The 24,169-nt window shown below is 46.7% G+C and overlaps 2 protein-coding genes across 7 annotated transcripts in view; one reads left to right on the plus strand and one right to left on the minus strand.

The window, feature by feature from the left end:
- Positions 1-5,495, minus strand: part of CAMTA1 (calmodulin binding transcription activator 1) — a 256,449-nt gene extending 250,954 nt beyond the window's left edge. For 4 of the 6 annotated variants that reach the window (XM_051637661.1, XM_051637662.1, XM_051637663.1 and 1 more), the window contains exon 1: positions 1,573-1,659. Coding sequence is in view for 2 of the 6 variants with exons in the window: in XM_051637665.1 (XP_051493625.1) it covers positions 1,573-1,639 (67 nt within the window). In the remaining 4 variants the exon portion in view is untranslated. Of the gene's footprint in view, positions 1-1,572; positions 1,667-5,234 lie in introns of those variants that run through there. The other 2 variants (XM_051637665.1, XM_051637659.1) reach the window with 1 other exon arrangement.
- A 114-nt stretch (positions 5,496-5,609) lies between these two features.
- DNAJC11 (DnaJ heat shock protein family (Hsp40) member C11) lies at positions 5,610-23,258 on the plus strand. Its single transcript, XM_051637197.1, has 16 exons — positions 5,610-5,722; positions 8,193-8,322; positions 10,463-10,536; positions 11,657-11,758; positions 15,938-16,066; positions 16,669-16,791; positions 17,719-17,792; positions 18,230-18,419; positions 18,802-18,887; positions 19,303-19,419; positions 20,408-20,563; positions 20,847-20,916; positions 21,035-21,092; positions 21,760-21,902; positions 22,380-22,509; positions 23,003-23,258. The coding sequence occupies exons 1-16, from the start codon at positions 5,651-5,653 to the stop codon at positions 23,026-23,028; spliced, it is 1,680 nt and encodes a 559-aa protein (XP_051493157.1). The 5' UTR covers positions 5,610-5,650; the 3' UTR covers positions 23,029-23,258.
- Positions 23,259-24,169: the final 911 nt, after the last annotated feature.

Consider the following 24,169-nt stretch of genomic DNA (forward strand, 5'->3'; position numbering starts at 1 on the left):
TTCAGAGCATAAAAGGTTGGCTTTCTGGTCACCTCTGCACATCCTGAGAACAGCTTCTGACAGCTGAAAGTGCTGTCCTAACAGAGCTGTCCCTGTGACAGGCTCTTCATGCTCCTGGCTGACAGGCCCCAAGCCCCTGAGGTCTGGTCTGATGATCCTGCTGCACGAGACATGCTGGTGGGAAGCAAGGGGGTGGGTGCCAAAGGTCAGCACAAAGCCAGCACCTTCCTTCCCAGGCACCTGGTGCACGCATGGAATGGCTGGATCATTCAGATTTCCTAGCATTATGAATCAGCCTGAAGAGTTAATTTTTGACCCTGTAAAAAGTGCACTAATGATCTTCAGGACCAGCTGTGGTGTTGGCACCTTCAAAAGTCTTAACCCTGTCCTGCACAGTGCTCTGTCTGACCAGCCGCATCTGGACTAGAAACAGCTTTAAGCACATAAAAATTACAACTGGCACCAACACCTAAACTATAGCAAACTCCTCCCCAGCTGTTATTTTGAAGAGGACACTTCCAGCAGAACAGAGCTGTTATTTATAAATATATATCAACCATTCACACCTCATTCTGCTTCTCATAGTATCCAGATCTGCTTGCCACAGAAATCCCTTCTGTCCCACAAACTGCTGCCAGAAAGAGCTGAGAGGCAGGGGGCAACACATAGGCAATTACTACAAACCTGGAACTTTTTCAAGGAGAATGTTTGCTTTTGAATTTTAGGGGATTAAAGTCAGTCTTCCATAAACAAGCATGAAAATATCCCAAGGAGAGCTACGTTACTAATGAAGATTTTCTTGCTTCTTGTCAGTTGCTTCAGCCCCTTCTGCTGCCACTGGAGGAGTGTGACGAAGGCCTTTCGGCTGCACAGCTCTGCAGGTGTGATTAAATCTGCCTCTCACTTCCCAGAGGCCCCAAGTGGACTATCATGCCTCAGTTACAGAGATAATTTCTCAGAACGAAAGAGCCAATAAGAAGCGATTCCTCTGGGCATCTCAACAGCATTAACACAAAATGCAGTAAAAAGCATCAGAGTAGCAGAAAGCAATTTAGTCCTGGTGGAGGCAACTTGTTTGCAATGCATTTCAAACACTTTAACCAAGTGTATCTGCCCAGGTTAAAGTCAGAGACGGTGCAGGCAATGGCTGAGCTGAACCGTCACCTCAGAAGAGTGGCACTGGCTGCAAATTAACTGCTTGAGTTCATCTCATATTTCTCTTTTTGTTCTCATCACAAAACATGGCAGCAGACAACCTGGCATGATTGCTAGACTAATTGGGCAGCATGAGCTGCAGGTGGGGATGAGACAGCGTGTGCATGCAAGGACACGTTTGACAGCACAACCCAGGCAGGGCAGCAGGGACCAAGCGGGGCAGCTCCGGGGAAGACCTGAGCACAGAAGGAGCAGGTCAGGAGCCAGAGGCATCACTAGGACCTCATGCAAAATGGGGAGGAGGCAGTTCAGACAACTCAGCTTTGGTGTGAGAGGGTGTGCCATTTGCCTCGTGAGGCAAGGTACCACGTAAGTCCCACGGGCTCTAAAATGCACTCGATTAGCTGTTCCTTTTACCTTTTTGTTCTACCCAGCATTTCTTCAAGAGCACTGTCATCTCTGGCTTTGGCATCCTACTCATCATCTATGAATTCATGTTGCTGTTTCCTCCCTGAAAGGAAAAAGTCCCATCATCAGTCATTTGTTACACAGAGGAAAGGACAAATTTCAGAGTATTTTTGCCACTGTTCAAGTTCAAATACCATTGCTCCTCAGCACACAGCACTGCAAGTTCTGTTCTCTGCTGCAGTGTCATTCATCCAAAATCAATCAGCTTGTGTTGACTCTAGAAACTTACCCTGAATTTACCTGTAAGCAGCTGAAAAGCTGTCATTATCTCAGACCTGCCTGGAAAGAGCAGAGCAATGACTCACCCGAGCAAAAAAATTCCCAGCAACAACAGGAGAGACTTGTGCCAAGCAAATATCTTTATTTTATTTTAAAACATTCTGAAAGTGTTGATCTATATGAAAAAGAAGCAAAACAACACTGAGAAAGCACGCTTCATGTTAGGGAAGCCTTCATTTCATATCATGTGAGCCAAATTAAAAATAAAACTAAACACAAGTGTACAAAGCGGAGACAAAAAAAATCAATTTTCTCAAAGAGATAACATGAGGGACTCCCAGAGGGGCTGGCAAATTCTGGAAGAGAGAAGGAGATTATATTTTATGGGAAGAGATTCAATAACCATTCTTTTCCCATAAAGCTAGTGATGGAGGATTGTCACTGCTCCATAGACACACTGTGCACATTTCAGGACAACAGTTACAGAAAATCAATAGCATCTTTTATACGTGAAAAGACATTATCTCTATGGACTCCTAATACTAACAAATGGGACCAACGAAGACCTTCAGTAAAATTTAGTAGTCAGCATTAATCTGGCTGATAAGAGAGGGGCAGTATGCTAGTCTACATCCTTGGGTTTTTTTGTGGGTTTTTTTTAAAGAAATAACTCTGCTCAGAGCTTCATCCTCCACTGAAGCCAAAGAGCCCCCAGATGACACTACATTAAAAGTCTAACAATGTCGAACCCCGGCGCTGTCGCTCCTGGCCCCACTGGCACACATTCCCTCTGGCTGATGGCTGTGATCATTAGGAGGCAGGAGCTTTATCAGGTCATAATTTGACAGCTTTGACAAGCTTGGCTGAATTTATGGCATTTTCTAGTTTTTCCCTCCATTGAACTGAGATAGAACTAAAGTTAATATTAGCAAAAACACTTTGTGCAGGGGCAATTTTCCAGCGATGACTACATTATTCCAGTTACTAAGAAAATTTGCTAAACAAGGGATCCTAGCAGCCCCTTGCCACTCTCACCAGAGAGGGGGAGATGGTTCCCCACCCTGTGCACTAGCCTAAATGGAAGATTCAGAAAATTGAAGGTATCTCTGGCTCTAAAGCAGCGAAAGTGAATAAATTCTGAACATTTCTGCAGGAATTTCTGTAGAGGAGTCACTAGCATCCCAGAGAAACACAAGCAGGAATCTTTTCCCTAGCTTAAAAAAAACACCCTTTAGGTCCAAACCCAATTTTACAGACAAGACTCCCTTTCTGGGTGCAGGCTCAACCTCTTTTAAACTCAGCACAGTCTCTTTTCTGCTTATAGAAAAGATAAGACATAAAAGCTTAGAGAAGAAAACAAGTAGCAATGAGAGTTTTTGTATTTCTGTGGATCATATGGACCACTCTAAGAAGGAACCCAACCAATGACGTCTGAGGAGAAGAGACACCAGTAGAAACACTACTAGGACACAGTTTACACAAGGAGCAGACTACACACCCTGGGGCAGAAGCTGCAGCACCACGTGTCTGACAGCACACATCCTGAAACCCAGGATCTGATTTCTGGGATCTGCTCCTCTCATCACAAAGATCATGTTCCACACAGCACCACGATGCTCCCCTGTGTGGTGCAAGGAATCCATGAGTAGTGACATGGGCAAGAGGAGCACGGCAGACTGAACCAAAACTTGGGCAGTCAGTAAAGCACAAGCACGTACTTCTCTTTTTTTCCTATCCAAATTGCTTTTTGCCACAGATGTTACATTTCCTCTGTTATAATTTAGGGTTTTAAAGAGCTACCTCCACACACTTAGAAAGCACAGTTCATATTTAGCTCCATAAAGTAGTATTTCTCTCTTTCTGTATTCCCTGCCAAGATGTGACATCTGTGGACTATTCCCAAAAAATTCCCCTGAATCATCTGTGATGCATTCAGAACAGCGGCCAGGGCTGGCAAGGAGCAGCTGGGTCTTTTAGGAAAGTGTTAAATCAATCTGGTAAGGGGAAGGATTCCCAGTAACTGCCACTAACATCCCTGAGGACCACACAACCCCCAAATCACATTAGGAAAAGGGCACAACTACAACAGGATGAAAATCCATGGGAAACAGCGTTGCCACAGCAACTGACATCCCCAGAACTCAAGTCTTCTTTGCATTTTTGCACAGACTCAGTGACTCCTAAAACAGGTGGGAAAAACAATTCCAGCAGGTGGGTTCATTCAGGAGCAGCACACTGCCAGCGATCCCCTCTAAACCACTCATTTCCACGTGGTTTCCCAGAAAGCCAGCCTTTGAGGACCTCTTGTTACAAGTATTGCATCTCACTGACTACAAGCAGAGAGCAACTTCTGTAACACAATCGATACTTCCTTGTTAACTACCCTTGGATCAGAAAAAAACCTCATTAAGTATTAAAACATTCCTGTTTTTTAAAAAAAAAGTTACATGAATATAAAATCCAAGACAGATTAGCCGAGCTTTGGAATGAGACAACAGTTTCATCTTCACACTGGACTGCAAAGGTCTTAACAAGGGGTCCCTCAAAGCTCCTGGTTGAGGAGAGCAGCACCCTGCAACCACTCCAGCATCCCCTACACAAACATCAAATCCTTGTCACTGGGAACACCCAACCCTCTGTGGTAAAAGCCTTCTTTCTCCTCCTGGCCACCTTATGACTGTGATAACACCAATAACCCCGTCTCTCTGCCAGCGTGCTTTATAACGAGACACAGGCCAGGAAGCCCTTCTGCTAAAAACTGTCTGCTTCCCACACTTTGGGGGAATTTCCTTCCCTTTCTCTACTGCCTGAGCCCTGCTGAGTGCCCTCTCCTGGTCAACCCACCACGAAGACTGCTCTCTGGAGCCCGTGCACCCGGGGCCAGGTGCTCTGCTGGGACGCCAAAGCAGGGCTACTGACCTGAAGAAAACGGCTTCCTTTTTCTTCTGGTGACAAAAGAAAACAACGCCTACCCACGGTTTGCTCCCTGCTAGCTGCTCTGTGCCAGCGTATTAGCACTGCTGAGCTCATCTTTTCCTCGTCTTTATATTCTGCTCAAGCCCGAAGATGTGGCCTGACGGCAGTGCCCGGCACCGGGCTGCAGCGACTCTGCGGCAACCTGCAAGAGCCGGGAGTTCCCCGTGAAATAAAGCACTTTGGCCACAAAGCGGCTGGGAATCCTCCTGCCGTCCCGCCAGGCGGCAGGACAGGAGTGCGACCGCGGGTCCCGCAGAGCGCCCGGGGCGCGGAGCGGGGCCCGGAGCGGGGCGGGGAGCGGGGCGCGGAGCGGGGCACACGCCGCAGCCCCCGCGCAACCCCGCGGCGCTGGCTCCGCTGCGGGAGCGCTGGGCAGAGCGGGCCGGCACTGCGGCCGCTCGCCCTCCGCCTCTTACCTCGGAACGGAGCGGACAGAGCCGCTGTCCACCCGCGGCTCCCGGGGCTGCCCTCACAGCCGCCGCTCCGCCGAGCCGAGGGAGCGGGCACGGAGCGACCGCGGCGGGAGAGACGCGGCGGGGCCAGGGCCGCTCCCGGCCGGCCCCAGCTATCCCGCGCGGCCCCCCGGGCGGGGCGGGGCGGAGCGGCCGGGTCAGGGCAGCCCGGGCAGGCGGGCCCGGCCCCAGCGCTCCCGGGCCCCGCGCGCGCCGCCTCACGGCGCTCTGGGGCGGGGCCTCCCCGCGCGCGCGCACAAGGGCCCGCGGGGCCGCGCGCTTCGGGGCGCATGCGCGGCGCCGGGTCCGCCGGGCCGCTAGGGGGCGCTGCAGCGAGCGGCGGCGCCACGCCCGGCCGCGCGGGGTGAGAGGTCGGAAAGATGGCGGCGGCCTTGGAGGAGGATGTGCCGGACAACGAGGACTATTACGCGCTGCTCAACGTGCGGCGGGAGGTGGGCCCGGCGGCGGCGGCGGCGGCGGGGCCGGGCGGGCCGTGACCCCTGGGTCCGCCTGGGCAGGCGGGAGCGGGGCCGAGGCAGCCGGTGTCCGGGAGCGGGCCCGGCCGGCCCGCGGGCGGCAGCGCCGCTCACGGGGGTGATTTTTGTCAGGGCACGTGGCGGCTCGGCCTGAGAACTGCCTCCATGTATGTGTGTGATACACTTATCTCTTTAGCGGTGGGCTCGGTCAGCGCTGTGTGGGCTTTCCAAACGTTTCTGAAGAGGAAACACTCGCGTTTTGCAAGACGCCGCTCATCAGAACGAGCATGGGCAGTGGGTTAACTGATGCAACTTTGTTACACCAGGACAGTTTGGAACTCATTGAGATGTAACTTTTTTTTAATAGTTATAATTGGTTAAATCACCAAAGTTCGAATGTAGGCTGCACTGTGTTTTGGGTCCTCAAATGCTATAGTAATACATATACACACCATATATTTTTCTTATATATATATATATGTATGTATTTAGGAACAGTCTAGATGTTACCAATTTGAGCAGAAAGCTTTTACCAAACTACTGCTACTGCCTGTAATGGGAGTTCAAGACTTAGAAGCAATTCAGTCTGATAGCTTTGAAAAAATTGTGTTTGCAGTTAATGTCAGTAATTGTGGCAGAATCCTGCATTTCATCTGTGGAAATCCTCTGCCTTTCTGAAGGAAAAGCATGTGTGTTGTGCTCTGGGTGACCCTGCCTGGCAGGGGGGTTGGACTAGATCATCTTTCGAGGTCACTTCCAACCCCTAAGATTCAGTGATTTTGTGTGACAGTAACTCTCTGTAGCACTGTCTCGTGCCAGCCAGTCTAATGTGCTCTTTTTTGAAAAATGTATGTGTATCTCAAGACCAGGGCTCATTAGCAGCCAGAGGGGCTGTGCTTTTAGACCAGTGTTACAGCTCTGCTCCCAAATGTCAGCAAAATGAGGGTGTAGAGGTTAAAAGAACAAGGTAGGAACTGCAGGAGGATTGCAACTGCTTGAGAGGTTTAACAGCAAAGGCTTAATTGTTAACTTAGCTGGGCCTTCAGCTCTTTGCTAGAGACCAGGAAATTCAGCTTTGTACAGTAGGAGCTGGAAACCAAGTTAAAATGGTCTTTGAGAGAGTAGTTCCCACTGAGAGCCGGAGTTGCTTTGTTAATTACCCCTTGGTAATTGAATTCAGTCGCAGTGCCCTGTGCAGCAGTGGAATGCAGTGTCCTTGCATTTCTGTGAGCTGAGCCACCCTCATGTGGTGCAGCTGAGCCTAAAACCACAGGTAACCCGGGAGCTTCACAGCCCCGCGGGGGCCTGCGTGTCCAGCAGCGCCTCTCCCGGCTGCCTGTGCAGAGACCCTGAGCCTCTGTGGATCCCAGCCCTCTGGAAGTGTCGTGGCATGTTTGAGGTATGAAATGAAGCTGTTTACACCCCAGACAGGGAGACAGGACACCTTTTAGTTTTGCCTGGAATTCTGGTAGCAAAAATGTAACTTAGATATGATTATTACTGACTGATGTTTCCCTGCAGTTTGAAATGATGTCAGTGTTTCTTCAGTGGTTTCTAAGAGGCTTTTGCTTATCAAGTATTGAACCAGTGACCCCAGCTGTTCAGTGATGATGGAAGGCCCAATCTAACATTTTATTGAACCTGGCATTTATGGCAAATGAAACTGCTCGTTCCTATTATATAATCAATAGCATATTAAGCCATTTATCATTAATTCGATTAAAGAATGCCATTTTAGAACTGTGTGTTCCCCTGCCTCCTCAATCGAATTTAAATCTGATGTCTGAGAAAGCACAAGGTAGTGAAAAGAGCTCATCTGTAGCTACCTGTACTGTCCTGGGCCAGTAAATTTGGCAGGTCCCCCTTTGCTGTATCATTTAGAAACATTAACATGAAATACTACGAATGAGCAGGAAAAACATTTATTCTAAGCTGTACTCAGAACTGAACAGATTCCCAGCTTTGATGTGCAGCTGAGCACATTTCTGTGATGAAAACCCAGACTGAGTTTGTGGCTGGACAGTTGGCAGCTCTGTGGAGCTGGACGTTCTGCCTGTGCCTTTTGGGGAAGTTCTGGCTGGTTTTTGCACCTGCACTTGAGATAGGTGCTGACTGTCCAGGGAACAGAGAGCTGCTGCTGTGTAGGGACTGCTGCAGGAGTGGGAAAGGGGCTGTTTTCAGGGCTGTCTAGACTCAAAATAAAATATTGCTCCTTGTCTCCTGAGAGATGGCAGTGGAAGGACCAGGGAAGAGCCACCCAAAGTGTGTGTCCACCCGTGTCTGTGTCCTGAGGCCTCTGCAGTCCTGGGGGGGCTGAGTGAAGAGCTGGGTTTTTGTGTCTCTGTGGGCAAGAGCAGCACAGTGTGACAGCTGATGGGCTGCTCTGGAGAGTGGTCTTTTCTAAGTAGGCCTGATCTACTCTAACTCATGTTCACTGCTTGCACAGGCCTCTCAGGAGGAGCTGAAGGCTGCCTACCGCCGGCTCTGCATGCTCTACCACCCCGACAAGCACAGAGACCCCGAGCTCAAAATACAAGCTGAGCGGCTGTTCAACCTGGTTCACCAGGCTTACGAAGGTCAGTGCAAGGCTGGAGTTGGCAGAAACTGTGTTCAGAGGTTTCCTAGGAGGGCTGTGTCTTCTGGCGTTTTTGAAAAAGATGGATATTATTACAAAGTAATCATTAAATGTGTTGGTAGTTGGTGGTGCTTTGTTTCCTGCTTCTGCTCGGTAAATGGGAGCAGCCTTGCAGTGTAAATTCTGCAGCCACAAGATGTGGAGTCTCTGCCTCGTTTCCTGCATGTTGTGAATAATCCTGTCACCACTTCCCTTACTTCTGAAAAGGTTCTCTCATAGGAGACTGAAAATCTCAGAACAGAAAGACCATTTCATGTTTTACTTTTGAACTGGTGCACCCTAAATTTCTGTTACCTGTCACTTGGTTGTGGACTCCATTGCTTTTCAGCAAGTTCTTCCCTATCCTAAGGACGAGGGATTCATAGCAGTCAGGTTTTTCTCATGAAGTATGCCAGAACTCTTTAAAAATATCCTGAATTAAGCTGACATTTACTTAAACTCTGGTGCCACCACAGGTAATAAACACATAATGTAACTGAGGCACAAGGAAGTGACTCATTAGAATTGGCTTGCAGCATTTTGGAAGTGTGAGAGGAGGCACCTGGAATGCAAATGGATCAGAACCTGGTAGGACTCTTCTGCATTAAAAAACTGGTGCAGCAAAGTAGATACCTGGGCCTATAGCCTGTAGAAAAAATAAAGAAAAATGATTAATAAATATTCCTCTATTAAACCTCAAAGATGAGCTAATTTTTTTTTTTAATTCCTATTTTCTGAAAGATAAGTGTTGGTTTATTTCAGCTGGACTTGAATGAGGGTGGAGTCTTTTTCATTGTCCCTCACTGGGCATTAGGACATATGGAAGCTTTTGCTGGGGAGAGCAGTGAAGGTCTTACATTGATGACATGGGGAATAAAAGCTCAGGATGCTTCAATATTTTCATTTTAACCTGATGAGCAGGTCTGGTATCAGAGCCACTTTCCCTCTGAATTCCCCAGCTCTGCTTGGCTCTGTGTTGCAACATGTGTGAAAATCCTTGGTCGTTTAGTACCAAATGTGACTGTAATATTTTACAAGCAAAAATGTTCACATCTTGAAAATAAGCCACCCCACCTCCTGCCTATTTTCTCCCCCTCCTCTTCTGTCTCTTAATATCATACAACAAAAGATTTATCAGAATTTATAGAAGATAGTATCCGCCTGTGACGTTTAGCAGGTTCAGTAATCTTGGAGCAGTTCAGATCAAAGCTCAATTACTAATATAAGCCTCTTTTTGCCTTAATATACACACACCCAGCTCCCTGCAGACTCATCAGTTCCTCCACAGTCAGAAGAAATAGATGATAATGATAAAGCTGGTCTTGGAACCCTGTGGGAAAAGTACTAAGGATTTTATTATTTTCTTTAAGGAAGAGCATGGTATGTGAGATTCTGCATTTAAATACACTTTACACTTAGGGATTCTTCTCAGTTCTGTGTGCAGTTCTTTCCCAAAGTCACTGTTCTGCAGTCTCCTGGTGTAGGTTATTTTCTGCACTGCCTTGGGTGATTTTTTGGGAGATCCACATTCGTGTTTTGGCAACTGAGGTTTGCAAGGCATGAACTGCCTCATGGAAACTGCTTTGTTGTTGTTGGCTCGTCCCACGTGTTTTGAACTGGGTGGGAAAGGGTCAGTGGACAGTGATGGTAAGGAAGGTCGAAGACAGGGAGAGGAGCACTGAAGAGCTTTGGAAGCTTGACAGAGGTAGATGTCCTTCCTCCTCAGAACATTTCTAGGGACTGTTGTGGAGTTGCTGGCAATCCTGTTGGTTGTTAGAGAGCTTGCGTCACGCTTCAGGCAGAAAACACAGTATTAAAACCCTGCTGCATATTCAGTTAGTCTGCATGTGTCTCTCTTGTTCTTTTCACTTGTTGATATTGGAAGTAAGAAAAAAGAACAAGGAACGAATTGGGGGAGAAGTCGGAGTGTCCTGTTGACATCGCAGGTGAGAGGGAGTAAATCAACAAATGGGGTGCAACCGTAGGACAACATGTTTCCAGGATCTGTGCTTGAATTCCACGTAACACTAGTGTGTTGGGCTGAAATCCGAGGAGAAGACCAACAACTGAGTTCTCTCCTCTCTTTTGATTTTAACTTGCAGTGCTTAGTGATCCACAGACCAGAGCCATCTATGACATATATGGGAGGAGAGGACTGGAAATGGAAGGATGGGAGGTGAGAGAAATTTAGCACCTTATGGCCGGTGGAATTGGCTAATCCCACCTTTATGTGACGTCCTTGTTTTATCGAGCTGCACTGACACCTTGATGGTAATAAATGCCTGTTTGTTTGATGGCATCCTTGTTTAGTTATTTCTGTCTCTCTCTCTGCTGAAACACCATGATGGATTTTCAAAGAATACTTCATTTTTTCACTTGACAAGAGAACAATAAACCTGACACTCAGCGTTCCCTAATAGGATATTACTGTGACAGGAAACATCTTTGTCTGAGACAAATGCGTCGTTATTGTCCATTGAGTCTCATCTTTTTCATCTGGAACCTTTTTTTCAGCATCAGCTAGCCTCTGAGTTCGAAATTACGTTTTCTTTCTCTACTTTTTGGGGGTGGGATTTTTTGTTGGTTTGGTTTTTATGGTCTTTGAAAGAGAACCTGTCCCTTCCTGGCTTTCCTGTCGTTAAGTGCCCGTGTTGGCCTCTGCCAGCCTGAGCTGATTGTGCTGTGCTGCTTGCTGCAGAATCATCTTGTATTGGGTCAGGTCCGCACCAAGGTCGAGTTTGGAGTTAGCAAGAAGTGTGACAGACAGTTTTGAGCTGCTCGGGGCAGACTTATTTTGAAAATCCAAATCCAGTACTCTTTCTATCCATGCCTGTTTAAAACCCTCATTCCCTGAGCCAAGTAAGTTAAACAGATGTGAATCGGCGTAGCCTAAAATGACAAAACTCTCACTTAACCAGTTTACCTCGGACCAGAGATTTTCAGTTGTTTTCATTTTGTCTGCTCCTAGTAGAGAAGTTAATGGATAGCTGTTAATGATGGCTACACTGCAGTACTTGTACTGGTGGCTTGAAAGCCACTTGACCTGGTTTTGACAAGGGAGTAGAAATAACAAGACCATTTTCCATTCTCTCAAAGCATGGGGATTTCTCTGCCATTCGATCTGGCCTGTTTGCTCCAAAGTCTGAGTTTGGGACTTTCTGCAGAGAGGCTCACAGCAGCAGCAGGGCCCATGTGTTAGAGCATCCTGGGGCAGGGAGCCTCAGTCCCATCAGCAGTGCAATGCCCTCAACATCCTCTTCCTGGTAATCTCTTGGGTTTTATTTCTTTTTGAGCAGGTTGTGGAAAGGAAGAGAACTCCAGCTGAAATCAGGGAAGAATTTGAGCGTTTGCAGAGGGAGAGGGAAGAGAGGAGACTGCAGCAGCGTACTAATCCAAAGGTAGGGAAAGACTTCCTCCTAGCTTCAAGAGGGAATCCACAAATTATTGTAAGTATGCAAAGTGTCATGAGCCTCCATGAGGGGCTATAGTAAATAGTCGCTTCAGTATCTATGCTTACTGAGTTACTTTTCCAGCTTCTCTGGAGAATATAGGGAAAACAGCTAATTATTTGAACAGTAATCCTCCGTAGAATGTTCTTTTTCTTTTTTTTTTTGGTTGAAACACATGAGTAAAATATCTTTTTCAGCAATTTCAATATAACAGACTTAACACTGAAATGTTAGATTTCTTTCCAAGTGTTCAAAGTACAGTGAAACTCCTTGCAGTTACCTGGTGTTGGAAATCTGTTTCTTCTGTGCGTAGAAATAGAATAGTAATGGTCCATGGTGGGGAGCTTTAATTTTCCTCTATCTACCCCAAGGTAACTGTGCAGATATTTATGTGACAAACTTTCTCCATCTTGAAAAAATGAACTGTAATGGTATGCCCAGAGCTCTCGCTGGAGGCTTGCAGGCAGCACAGCTTCTGTGTCCTGAAGGACAGGTGGCCAGGCTGCTCTGGTAGCTTTGGAAGAGGAGGTCTCCTGTGTTGTCTTCAGGTGTGGACTTCTGAAGTCTTGCAGCGTAGCTGACAACTTGAGGATCAAAATACCAGCTGATTAACTACTGTTAGCTGTTGGTTTTGAAGGTTGATGGTGTTTTAATGGCCAAAAGTTTAAAATCTGAGTGGACAGGACTGTTTCAGAAAAATGCCCATCTGAGAAGACGTGTAAAGTTTTGAGATACCTTGGCACAGACTATGGATTTGTGCTGGTCTTAGCAAAGCAAATCAACTAATACAGCTCACCAGGCTGTTGAGGCAGTGCACAAAGACTGGGAACCTGTTTGTACTGGAAGGTACATAAGCATAAGGTGTTACATGAGTGTCTGCTGCCAACATTATTTTAGTCAGGAAGGAATTTTTGGATAGCACTAAAGGAACAAGTTGAACTGTCTCTGCTGGAGATGAGGGTGACTGGGTTTCAGAAGGGTATTCTCGGAGATGGGCATGGTTCTCTGCACCTCCTACTTCTCTGAGACTTCAGGAATTTGACATTTTATCTGGGAGCCTCGCCGTGGCTGTGAGCGGTAAAGAGCAGAGCTGCAGCATGAGCCTCAGCCCTTGTGTCCTGTGATAAAATTAGCCATCTGGGTGTTTACAGAAATTGCTGATTGGCAGCCTATATGAACATCTCTCCAGGCAGCGTTTCTGTGGAATTAGGTAGTGCAGCTGTGATCATCTCATACAGAAACACAAGTTATTTTAAAATTTCCAACATTTTGTCAGTTCTATTAAATGATTCCAGCAAAATAAAGCATTTTAACCAGAAATGTTGAGCAATAACCAGATGTAGGCAGTTTGGCAGGTTTCAAATTGAGTCTATTATTTGCTTTTAAAGCTTTGTTTTTGCTTTCAAAGACATGCAGAAGGGTTGAAAAGTTCATTACTTGATTTGAGAAGAACTGCTTTCTGTTAGGAGACATTAAATCCCATTATTTTCCTGCTGTGGAAGGTCAACATCTAAGAAATGCAGGTCCCTCAAGGCTTATTCTTGCACAGCTTCCATATGTCACCTTCCAGAAGGTAAATCCCTAAGAAGAAAGGCAAGGAGGGAGCACATTCTTCTCTGGCACACCCTGAATCCCATCAGTAGAGTCTGTCTTGTGTTCACAGGATGGCAAATCAAGGTGATTGGAAAAGATGAAGCCAGGTAACAACCACGGTGGTTCTGTAGTGCTGCTCCCAGCTTCCTGCCCTGCTGAGCTGGGGCATGGTGCTGCCTGCTGCCCACCTGCCCCACCAGCTCCTGAGCAGAGCTGTGCAGCTCCTTCCCTGCTGCTCTTCCTTAGGGAGGGCTTCTCATCTCCAACGGCCTGAGCAGTTGGCTGACAGGGAGCTGGGAGCAGCAGCAGTCCTCTCTCCATTATCCGGTAGCAGAGGGGGTACTGTTGTTCTCTGGGAATATTTTTAACTTTGCCATCTGCTGCTTTTCCTGTGCTTCCACCCGAGCCAGTTTCCATGCCAGGATCTGTGGACCTCTGGGGGTGACTTCACCTGCTTGTCTGTATGGAGCCCACTGCCCACCTCAGCAGGAGGCAGCTGGCTCAAAGTTCTGAGGAGCCAGGAAGGGAACGGGGACACTCCTGTCCTCTCAGTGGGTCTTGTGGAGTTTCACAGATAGGTTCAGGTGTTTTCCTTTTTTCACTGGGAGGGATATTTGTTTTAAAATTCATAGGTGAAGAGGGAAATAATAATAATTTGAGTATGATTGAAAGAAAGAAGCTGCAGTGAATTTCAGGAATGTGTGTGGACCTTGGTGCATCTCTACAAAAGGTACAAGCATTATGGTACAAATAAACCTGGTACAGGAGGGTGGTTTTCACTTGGAATTTGAAGTTGCAGTCTGGCAAAGGTTCTGTGCTGAATGTGGTACTCCATGTGGAAAGCATTTCTTTCCATCCTGCCTCTGTTCCAAAAGATCTTGGGTTTTACACTTCCTTGAATTGAAGAGCACCAGGGAAAAATGGAAGTAGTTCTCTCTCTTGTTAAAATGAATGCTCACCTGTATTTAGACAGGTTTGACTGGCCACTCTGGAGTGTGTTTGCTGGGATTTAATGGAGTGGAGTTGGCACTTTCTGTTTCTCTTTGGCTGTTCCACTCTGTCTTTCCAGAGGGCTGGAGCAGCAGCACAGGAATCTGCTTCCTTGGTGGCTGGCAGTTTGGCCTTGCTTCCCTCTTAGTTTGGCCTGGTTTCAAAGAGCAGCACAACGCAGGAGAGGGATGAAACTGAAGAAGCTGTGGTGTCTGGAGAGCAGATCCCCTGAAGGTGACTTTGCAGATGGTTCCTAAAAAGTAGCATCTGCATAAAGGGCAGGAGCTGCCACAAGCACGATGGCCATCATTGCCTTGAAATGTGCCAGCCTGCCAGGAGTCATCTGTAAACAGGTGGGGCACAGCCCCTGGTCCATGGTTCTCCTGGAAATAATCTCACCTTCCTGTGTTAAAATATTTTTCCAATTTTTGCTGTGTAAGAGATAAGACAAAACCCAAACTTTTAGAAGAGGTTGGTAATCTCCACAGCAAATAAATAGTGGGGAGCCAAACCAGAGAGTTTTGGGTCCCATCAAGCTCTACAATTCTTACTATATTTATGGTTCAACATCTGCTTGGAGTGGAGTGAGCAGGGAAAACTGCCCACTTGCATTGAAATAAGAATTTATTCCATCCATACTTGGACTCTGTGAATGGTTTTGTACCTACTCGCCTACTGAGTTTCTTTATACAAATTGCTCAGAGTTGATTCTGTGCTGGGGCACAGAGGGGTTTTATTGCAACTGGTACATTTTATATGAGCTGGAATGCTGTGTTATAGGTCTGTAGAGCAGGTTTCCGAAGCCTCTTGAAGGTAAATGACCCAGACAAGGATCTAATTGTGCCCTTTTCAGATAAACCCCATCTTGCTGTTAGGCTGAGTGAGCACAGCAGCAGGTAGCCAGACTATTTAGCTGTGGCCTAGTTTGCATTTTTTTGTAAGAATAAGCTTTTCAATGTCCTGAGAAAGGAAATATTTACCACTTGCTAAATATGCTGTATCTTTGTCAACCTCTTTTTCTGATTACAAGATACAAAGTAGGAAAAATAAAACAAAGCTTTAGACTAATGAGGTCAGGTCAATTGCAAGAGAATGACACAGCCCCAAACTAAGTTGTTTCAGATAACTTATAAGAAGAAAGCATGTAGAGGATTTCTGGCCAAGTTCCACTGACAACAACCGATTTATAAAATACATTATTTTAACTTTAAAATACTGACAAAGTGAAGTCAGTTGTGGAGGAAGAAGAAACCTGCTGTGTAAAGTGTTCTACCTGCTTCTGTAATGTGCCACAACAGAAGAATTACAAGTTGTATTCCTGCTGAAAAACTGCCTTCTACCCAGTTTATTGTAATTTATATTGCTGTTTTAGGAGATTGTAGTAATTAATTTTTGTTTGTCTTGAATGTGTGCAAAATTAATTTTAGAGAGGAAAGGTAGTTACAGAAAAAGAAAGAACTGTATTTCATAGACAAGGATGCTTTGGCCTTTTGGCTTTTGGATGTTTGTCAGTGCTAAGTATCTGTTTCACTTGTCATTCCTTAGGGAACAATTAGTGTTGGAATAGATGCCACTGACCTCTTTGATCGCTACGATGAAGAGTATGAAGATGTGCCTGGGAGCAGCTTTCCCCAGATTGAGATCAACAAAATGCACATATCCCAGTCCATTGAGGTAGGGGGGCACCGCTCAGGGGGTCTCACCTGGGTTTGTGGCAGGACACCATGACCAGCATGGGTGGGAGGAGGAGGAAGCTCAGTTCCAGCAGGACTGAGTGCTGACTGTACAGGCTGTGTTTGCAGGGCACAGGGGTCCTGCCTTCTGTGGGCAGGGAGGAGGCTCAGTTGGATTGAACAGGGTTATCGTGCTCCCTGAACGTGGAGTATTTAGTGAATGAAAACAAAGGGCCCACGGTTCTGGTGTGAGTGAGGAAAGGAAGGAGGAGTGTCTGCTCTGTCCAGAGAGATTAAGAAGTTCAGTCTGCTAGTGAGATAAGAAGGGTTGGCAGTTCAGGGTCAGGACTTCACAGTGGTACAATAAATTCATAAATGTCTGGTACCATAAGAATTATCCCACTTCTTGCCATACTTGATCTTTGACTACAGAATTTGCAGCAAGTGTGGCCAGGCCCAGTTCCTGGGCTGACAGAGTCCACTGAAGGGTTACCTCTCTGTCTGTGCTAACAGTCTCTGCAGTCATGATGATGTCCTTGCAGCACCTGCACTAATGCATGAATCAGGATCAGAGTACCTGGAAACAATATGTTGGTGTTTCAGGCGCCGCTGACGGCCACGGACACGGCGATACTGTCGGGGAACCTTTCCACCCAGAACGGGAACGGAGGCGGATCCATTAACCTTGCTCTGAGACGAGTCACATCAGCCAAGGGATGGGGAGAGGTAAGAGTGCTAGCTGTTCAGCATTTTTGTATCCAGTCTATTTCAGGCTGCTTGCATTAGTTACCTGGTGTTTATTTTCTTTAGGGAACTTCAGCTCTGTTCCATCTCTCATTTTCTACACTGCAGAGATGCTCGTGGCATTGCTGCTGTGGCTGCCAGGTGGCTGCTTTCTGCAGTTCCCTTTTTGCACACTAGCTGCTGCTAACCAGTTTCCTCAGTTTGTGAGAAATGGGAGTTTTCCGCTCGTTTGTGAATTTATAGACTGGAGACATTTCATTTGCATCAGGATTTTACAATATTGGTAGTGACAGAAGTTTGTGGATATTGTCATGAGTCAGTCATATTTTAAAAACCCATGTAATTAACTTATTTGGGAAGTGCAGATGTAGTAGGAACTTCTTTTGCAGGTTTTGTCATGTAAAGTGTCAGGTCTAGAAACTGCTTTAATTAATGTGACTGAACAGCACCAAATAAATGTTGATTAGCAGCCTTGTAAGGCACCTAGACAAGTGGATGAAGCAGCAGGTGCATTTAGCAGATGCTGAGATGGTGCAGCAGTAGAGCTGCTGTGGGGCTGTCCTGAGAAGGACTCTTAGCCAGAGGGCAGCAGCCAAGCCTTGCTGGTTGCCACTGTGGGGATGGGATGGAGCTATTTTCTTCACCTTCACTGGAGCAACCAGAGCAGGTGCCAGTAGAAGCAGCCTATAGCCCTATGAAGCTGCTGTGTTTTACTCATGAGGACACTACTCAGTGAGACACCTCTTATTCTGGACCCAAAGCTAGAAGAAAAGAGAGGACACTGAAATAGGTGGTAAATGTTACTTCAATCTGTAAAATGTCTGTGTTGTGAGTGACACTTGTGAAGTACTTTGTCACTGCTTTAAAAGATGTTTTCTTCTGACAATTTGGCATTGTGCATTTGAACAGTTGGAGTTTGGAGCAGGAGATCTGCAGGGACCTCTCTTCGGTCTGAAGATATTCCGTAATCTTACACCAAGATGGTAAATATCAGAAAAATGGTCTAATGATTAATATTCCACACTAAGGAACTAAATTAATTTTCTTCCATGTTATTTCTGGGTTTGTTTTCTATCCTAGAAAATAAGGTATTTCTTCTTTAGACTTACAATGCTGCTTTAGATGCTTGGCATAGTAGGGCTTTTAGAAGGTGGCTGCCCCCACAGAAGACCAGGGCTTTTCCTGGCTGCAGTGTTGTGGCACAGAGCAATGAACTGGGCATGACCCTGCTCTTCTGGGCAGCACTGTCTGTGGTCAGCACAGTCTAAGTTAGTTTTGAGTTGTTCCTAGAACCCTCAGGCATCATGCTCTTCACAGGACAGTCTCTGCATATTCAGCAAGGTCCCTGGGGAAGAAGGGATTTGGGGCCATCTGTGAGCCTGTGTTTTATCACTGATGAGGCTTTCCTGCTTTCCCCTAGTTTCATCACCACCAACTGTGCCCTGCAGTTTTCCTCCCGCGGGGTCCGCCCGGGGCTCACCACGGTCCTGGCCCGCAACCTGGACAAGAACACGATGGGATACCTGCAGTGGCGCTGGGGCATCCAGTCAGCCATGAACACCAGCATCGTCCGGGACACCAAAACCAGCCACTTCACCATGGCCCTGCAGGTGAGAGCCCTGGTGCTCCGTGTGGGGAACGGGGCCACCACCCCCTGGAGAGATGCGCCTCAGCTTCTCCATCCCAGCAGCGTCTTGGCTTGGGACTAGAGCACAGAGTAGCAGTTGGTGCTGTCTGGTACAAACATGTAACGTCAGGAACCAGCTGCATGTGGCAGAGCACAGCTCTGTGCACTCAGCATTGTCAAATGCAATGTGGATCAGCTCAGATTAGGGTCAGGATGCACGACAGGCTGCACAGACTGCAGGTTGTGACGAGTAAGGGCGAGTGTTGCTGTTTCCTGTGCCATTGAAAGGACAAGAAAGGAAAATTGGGGGAACATTCAGTGACAGCCAAGGGTTTGCTTTAAAGTTTGTGCCTCTTGTGTTTCAGCTGGGAATCCCCCATTCTTTCATGATGGTCAGTTATCAGCATAAGTTCCAGGATGAGGATCAAACACGAGTGAAAGGTTCTGTCAAGTAAGTGTTCAAGAGGACATGAAGAATCTGTCCTCTCCTTCTGATTTAGGCCTCCAGGTTCCAAGCAAATCAAATGCTTCTGTGGTCCTTGAGAATCTGCTTTTCATTAGTTAAATCTGGTAAAAGTGAATGTCTTGGCTTAGTTCTGTGTGCCTTTTTGGACAAGTGGAACTTAAAATACTGGTGTGTGATGTCCCTGTATCATCATCAATAAGAAAGGCAGAAGTTCTTGTAGTCTGTCACAAACTGAAAAGGCTCATCTCTCCTCATAGATACACTGTGAATCTTCAATGGTCCAACATCTGCTGCATACATATGTATTTCCATGTTTTACTTGTTGGGGAGTTACAGGTTTCAGGAAAGACAAATTTAAGACTGTTCCCTGTCTTACCAGGTCTTGGTTCTGTCGTTCCAGGGCGGGTTTCTTCGGGACCATAGTGGAGTATGGAGCAGAGAGGAAGATTTCCAGGCACAGCATTTTAGGAGCCACTGTCAGTGTTGGTGTTCCCCAAGGAGTTTCTTTGAAAATCAAGTCAGTTCAAGATCACAACTCTAGACTGCAGAGGCTGAACCTAACCTGCGTTACTCTATTTCAGATACTCAGGTGGGAAGGTCCCAGTCTTAGGGCAGGACAAGTATATTGATAGATCACTGTGAAAGGTTGCACCCCACTCCCCTCTAATACAAGTGGTGCCACTCAGAAGCCTCGTGTGCCTTCTCTGCTGGTGTGACTGAGCCTGAGACCCCTTTTCAGGAAGTGTGTGTGTGTGTGTGCATGAAAATACTTGAAAATGCAGCTTAAAGTAAGGTTTGAAGCATTATGGTAAGTGGATGGAAGATTTCAAAAAACATTATTAGTGGAAATAGATTTACTTTCATTCCATTTGTATAACACTGTACACAGGCCTATGCTGGAATTAGCCAATTACTGTTAACTGACAGTTGTGATTACACTACTGGCAAGAGGCCGTTCTCTGACGGGTCAGAACCCTCCAGGGCTTTGCGCGCTGCCCCGCACTTTCAGTTGGTGCCAGCAGAGGGCCTGCCCGGATGCTGAGCTGCTGCGAGGAGGTCCAGAGCTCCCACCAAGAAAAGTAATGTTTTCTAAAATAAATATTTTGTCAGAAAAAATATTAATGTAGGCCTTCCTTGGAGGCACGTGCTGGTGTTGTGACCATAGACCTTCTCTACAAAAATTTTCTTTTGATGATGATGTTGGTTTCTTTCCCTGGTGACATTGGTGAGGAGCAAATAAATTCTCCTAAGATTAAAACCAGACTTCAGAATGGCCAGGCACAATCACAAGAGATGTCTGCTACATCAAAGTCTGGCTGGTGCTGGTGTCAGCTCTTTGTCTTACCATTGTCTTGTTTCAGTTTATCAGATTTTCACCTTTTTGAGCTCATCATTCATCTCTCCTTTGGCTCAGCAGTTTTTCAGCAGCAAACACTAAGGGTACTTAGCCAAGCACATTAAACTGCCTTTCCTCTTACCTGTCACTCTGTTCTTTTTTGTTGCAGGTTGAACAGAGCTAGTCAGACCTACTTCTTCCCTGTCCACCTAACAGATCAGCTGCTTCCCAGTGCTGTATTCTATGCCACGGTGGGACCTCTAGTTATCTACTTTGCCATGCACAGGCTAATCATCAAACCCTACCTCAGGGCACAAAAGGAGAGGTGAGCTTGCAGGACTAGGTTTTCAGTTCAGAGCTGGAAAGTCCCACTGAAGTGCTTCTGGGAGCCTGATGCAAAAGCTGGGTTATGCAGCTGAGGCACTGTGGTTCACTGCATCACCTGGAAGTCTACAAAAATATCTTGAAAGGTGGGGAAGAAAGTTAAAACTGAGCTCATTTGTGTGAGGCAGTGGGTCAGTTGTATTTGGGGTGGTTAAGCAGATGTTATCTACTTGGTTGGTGAATCCCCCCCCCTGTGTGGACATGATGTTGACTTCTTGTTCCAGAGAGCTGGAGAAGCAAAGGGAGAGTACAGCCAGTGACATCCTCCAGAAGAAGCAGGAGGCTGAAGCTGCAGTAAGTCTTTCCCGTAACTAATCCCTTAAGTTAAAGGGAGCTGGTTGCACTCTGGGCTTTTCTCTTTGGGTCACAGTGTCTGACATTGATTTCTGCTCTGTCCCTTATGTTGTGACAGGTCCGGTTAATGCAAGAGTCTGTCCGGAGGATCATTGAAGCAGAGGAAGCCAGAATGGGTAAAGATTACACCACCATTTACTTGTTGCATTAATTTGGAGAGAAGAGGGAACAATATAAAGGCTGAGTGGTTGAGGGGGAGAAAGGCAAGGTATCTTTTCTTCATTTATAGCCCTAATGAAACACAGTGTAATGTAGTGGGGAAGTTCCGTTGTGATTCAGCTTCTGGTCCCTGAGATTAGTAGGGATCCAGTGAATATTACCTTGGGACATGCTGTGAGGTGGGTCAGCAGGCTGAAGACAACAGTCTGGATTGACCTCTTCACAAAAAAGAGGTGTGTTTATAAATGTGTGCAAAAGTTATAATCTGAAGTGCAGGTTTCCATGGTCTCTACCTCTCACAGTTTGCTCCTGGATCACAATGGAAATCACAATTCTGATGTTTGGTAGCAATTTCCAAGAGAACATTCCAAAGTGGACTGACACCCACTCTGATTGTCACATCAGTGTGGCACTGAAGTCATGTCATTCTGTCCTAGTGCTGAAGATTGCTCACAAACACACAAGCAGAAATGTTTTTCGGTCTTGAGAAGCATGAGTCGAGGCAGGGAAAATTTAAATATCATTGGAAGCAAGAGAAAATGCTGGGATGGTCTTTTCACCAGTGTCTGCCTTGCTGTTGGTGGAAAGCCTTTCATCACATCTGTGGTTTCATGTGAAATGCAGGTTTGATTGTAGTGAACGCCTGGTATGGCAAGTTTGTTAATGACAACAGCAGGAAGAATGAGAAGGTGAAAGTAATAGACGTGACTGTACCCCTGCAGTGCTTGGTGAAAGACTCCAAACTCATCCTCACAGAGGCATCCAAGGTACACAGGTGTCGTGTCCAAGCCCGGACTCAAGGGTTCAAATGTGTGACTCAGGGTTTCAGTTGAACCATATCCTGTCCTGCCAGGGGGCTTCTCCCTGCGCTCGAGGCTGCTGACTGGGTCAATTTACATTTAACTGCCAAGTGCTGTAAACCTCCAGGAACTTTGGTTTCTTTGGGTATTTCCAGTGCCAAGAAGCAGTGTCCCTGTATTTGCAGCATGGGACAGTGTGTGTTACAGACTCTGGGGCTGTACACCAGGAGCTTCTCACCCCCATGATTCACTTTTTCCTGCATTTAGAACCTGCCACTGGGGAGGTGATTTCTTAGCTTTTCATCTCATCTCACTGGCAAAAAAACTCTTTTTTTTTTTTTTTTTTAAAGACACCTTGTTCTGGCACTAATAATTGTTGTTGCTGTGTTGAAGAGCTGTTAAAATTCATTCTCTGATGCTCGGTCTGTCTTTCCCTGGTTCAAGGCTGGGCTGCCAGGTTTCTACGACCCTTGTGTGGGTGAGGAGAAGAGTCTGAAAGTGCTTTATCAGTTCCGAGGAGTTCTGCACCAGGTGATGTCAGCTGACAACGAGGCCCTCAGGATACCAAAGCAATGTAAGTAGTGAGGACCACCCCATGTCTTCCTTCAAGAAGCAGTAAAGGGTTGCTTCAGCTCTGTGTGGCAAAGCACACAGAACTGACATTCTGGGGTTCAGGACTGGAGTTAGGGAAGGGCTGGCTGTGATGTGCCTATGGAGTGTGCCCTGGAAGAGCTCAGCAGCGCCAACTCGGAGTGTCTGACCCCGCATCTCTGACTGGAGGTGGAAGCAGAGGGACCCTCAGCTGCTGGGGTCCCTGCTGAGAAATTCACAGCATTAGACTGTCCTTTGAGGACAATCCTCGTGTTAACTCTAGACCAGCTTCCTGGCCCAGTTCAAGAAGCATACCCAACTTGGGAAGCTTCCCTGAGTACAGTGGAGATGCATATGAATTGTGTTTAATTAGCAGCCAGAAATGCTCCTGTCTATCCCAGTATGTTGGTCAGTGCAGGCAAGGCTGTGTCTGGTCTGCCAGGTGGAGTGTGCCCACGTGCTGTTCTCACCCACAGCTCACAGGATCGACGCCGATGGTTAAGCGGGGGGACCCACCTGGCTGTGCCGGTACCGGGCCAGCGGGAACTGCAAAACCTCCCCGGACACTACAGGTCTGAACAGAGACATTTTTATTTGTACTACCCATATAGCAGGTGGTGTCCTACCAGTTGTGTTAGGAGACAAAATGAGAGAACCTGCTGCTACGGGTGGCTCCAAGGCAATACTTCTCTGAATTGTGGCTCAGTAACCAATAAAGCAATGTGACTCTGAGCTCAGTGCTTTCTGCTGGGTCGTGCGGGCAGGCTCTGAGCATCACCCGCCCTGCTGCTGGGCCTTCCCTGCCAGCCTTTGCCACAGTCCCTCTGTACAGTCACGTTACCTTCTTGCACTGAGCAGGGAAGAAGACTTGTGGTTCCCACTTCTCTACATCCTTCCTGGGGTAGGTAACATAACTTCTGCTCCTGAAGGGAAGTGCAGTTCTCTGGCCACGTCCTGGAAGGCCTCTGTGTAAATCTTTTTGTTGGAAAGAGGATAAAGATGGTTTTCTGTCTCAAATCTGTATTTGAAATGTACTTGTTAGGAGCAAGTATGTTTGAAATTAAGTTCTTTGCCTTTTTTGGTAACATGGACTTCCTCAGCATGAACCCTTCCAGCTGCTCATTTCAAACTCTGCTGTTCCAGACAAGAACACTGGGTATAATAGTCTTAGTAATTCTTCTGCCACCTAGAGCCATGTACTACCAAGGTTTTCAAGAAAAGAGGAAAGCAAGTAGGGGAGAAGGACAGTAGTCACTTCATTGATTCTGATGCTGCAGCTATCTCTTCCCATCTAATTTATTTCTAGGAAAAAGAGGAATGTAGTTCATACAAGTAAACCAGACCAACATGAGGAGAGATGCCAAATGGGTAAAGAGCTGAAAACCAAATTCAGCTGTCCTTTCTAAAAAGCATCAGTTATGACAAATGCATTGGATTGATCTTGCCCAGGAGCCACACCAGTGATTTACCAGCAAAAAGGGCATCCTGTTCCAGTGACACAGCAGGTGGAAACAGCAGCCTCGTGTATCTGCTATGCTACCTACATCAGCGCCACCAAGGCTTTTCCATAGAGAGAAGGAATGATCGTGGCTGCTTCTCAGTCACAGCTCTGCTCTTAGTGATTCCTAGAACAGCTTTCATTG

This window comes from Apus apus, chromosome 20 (assembly GCF_020740795.1).
Source record: "Apus apus isolate bApuApu2 chromosome 20, bApuApu2.pri.cur, whole genome shotgun sequence".
Taxonomy (NCBI): domain Eukaryota; kingdom Metazoa; phylum Chordata; class Aves; order Apodiformes; family Apodidae; genus Apus; species Apus apus.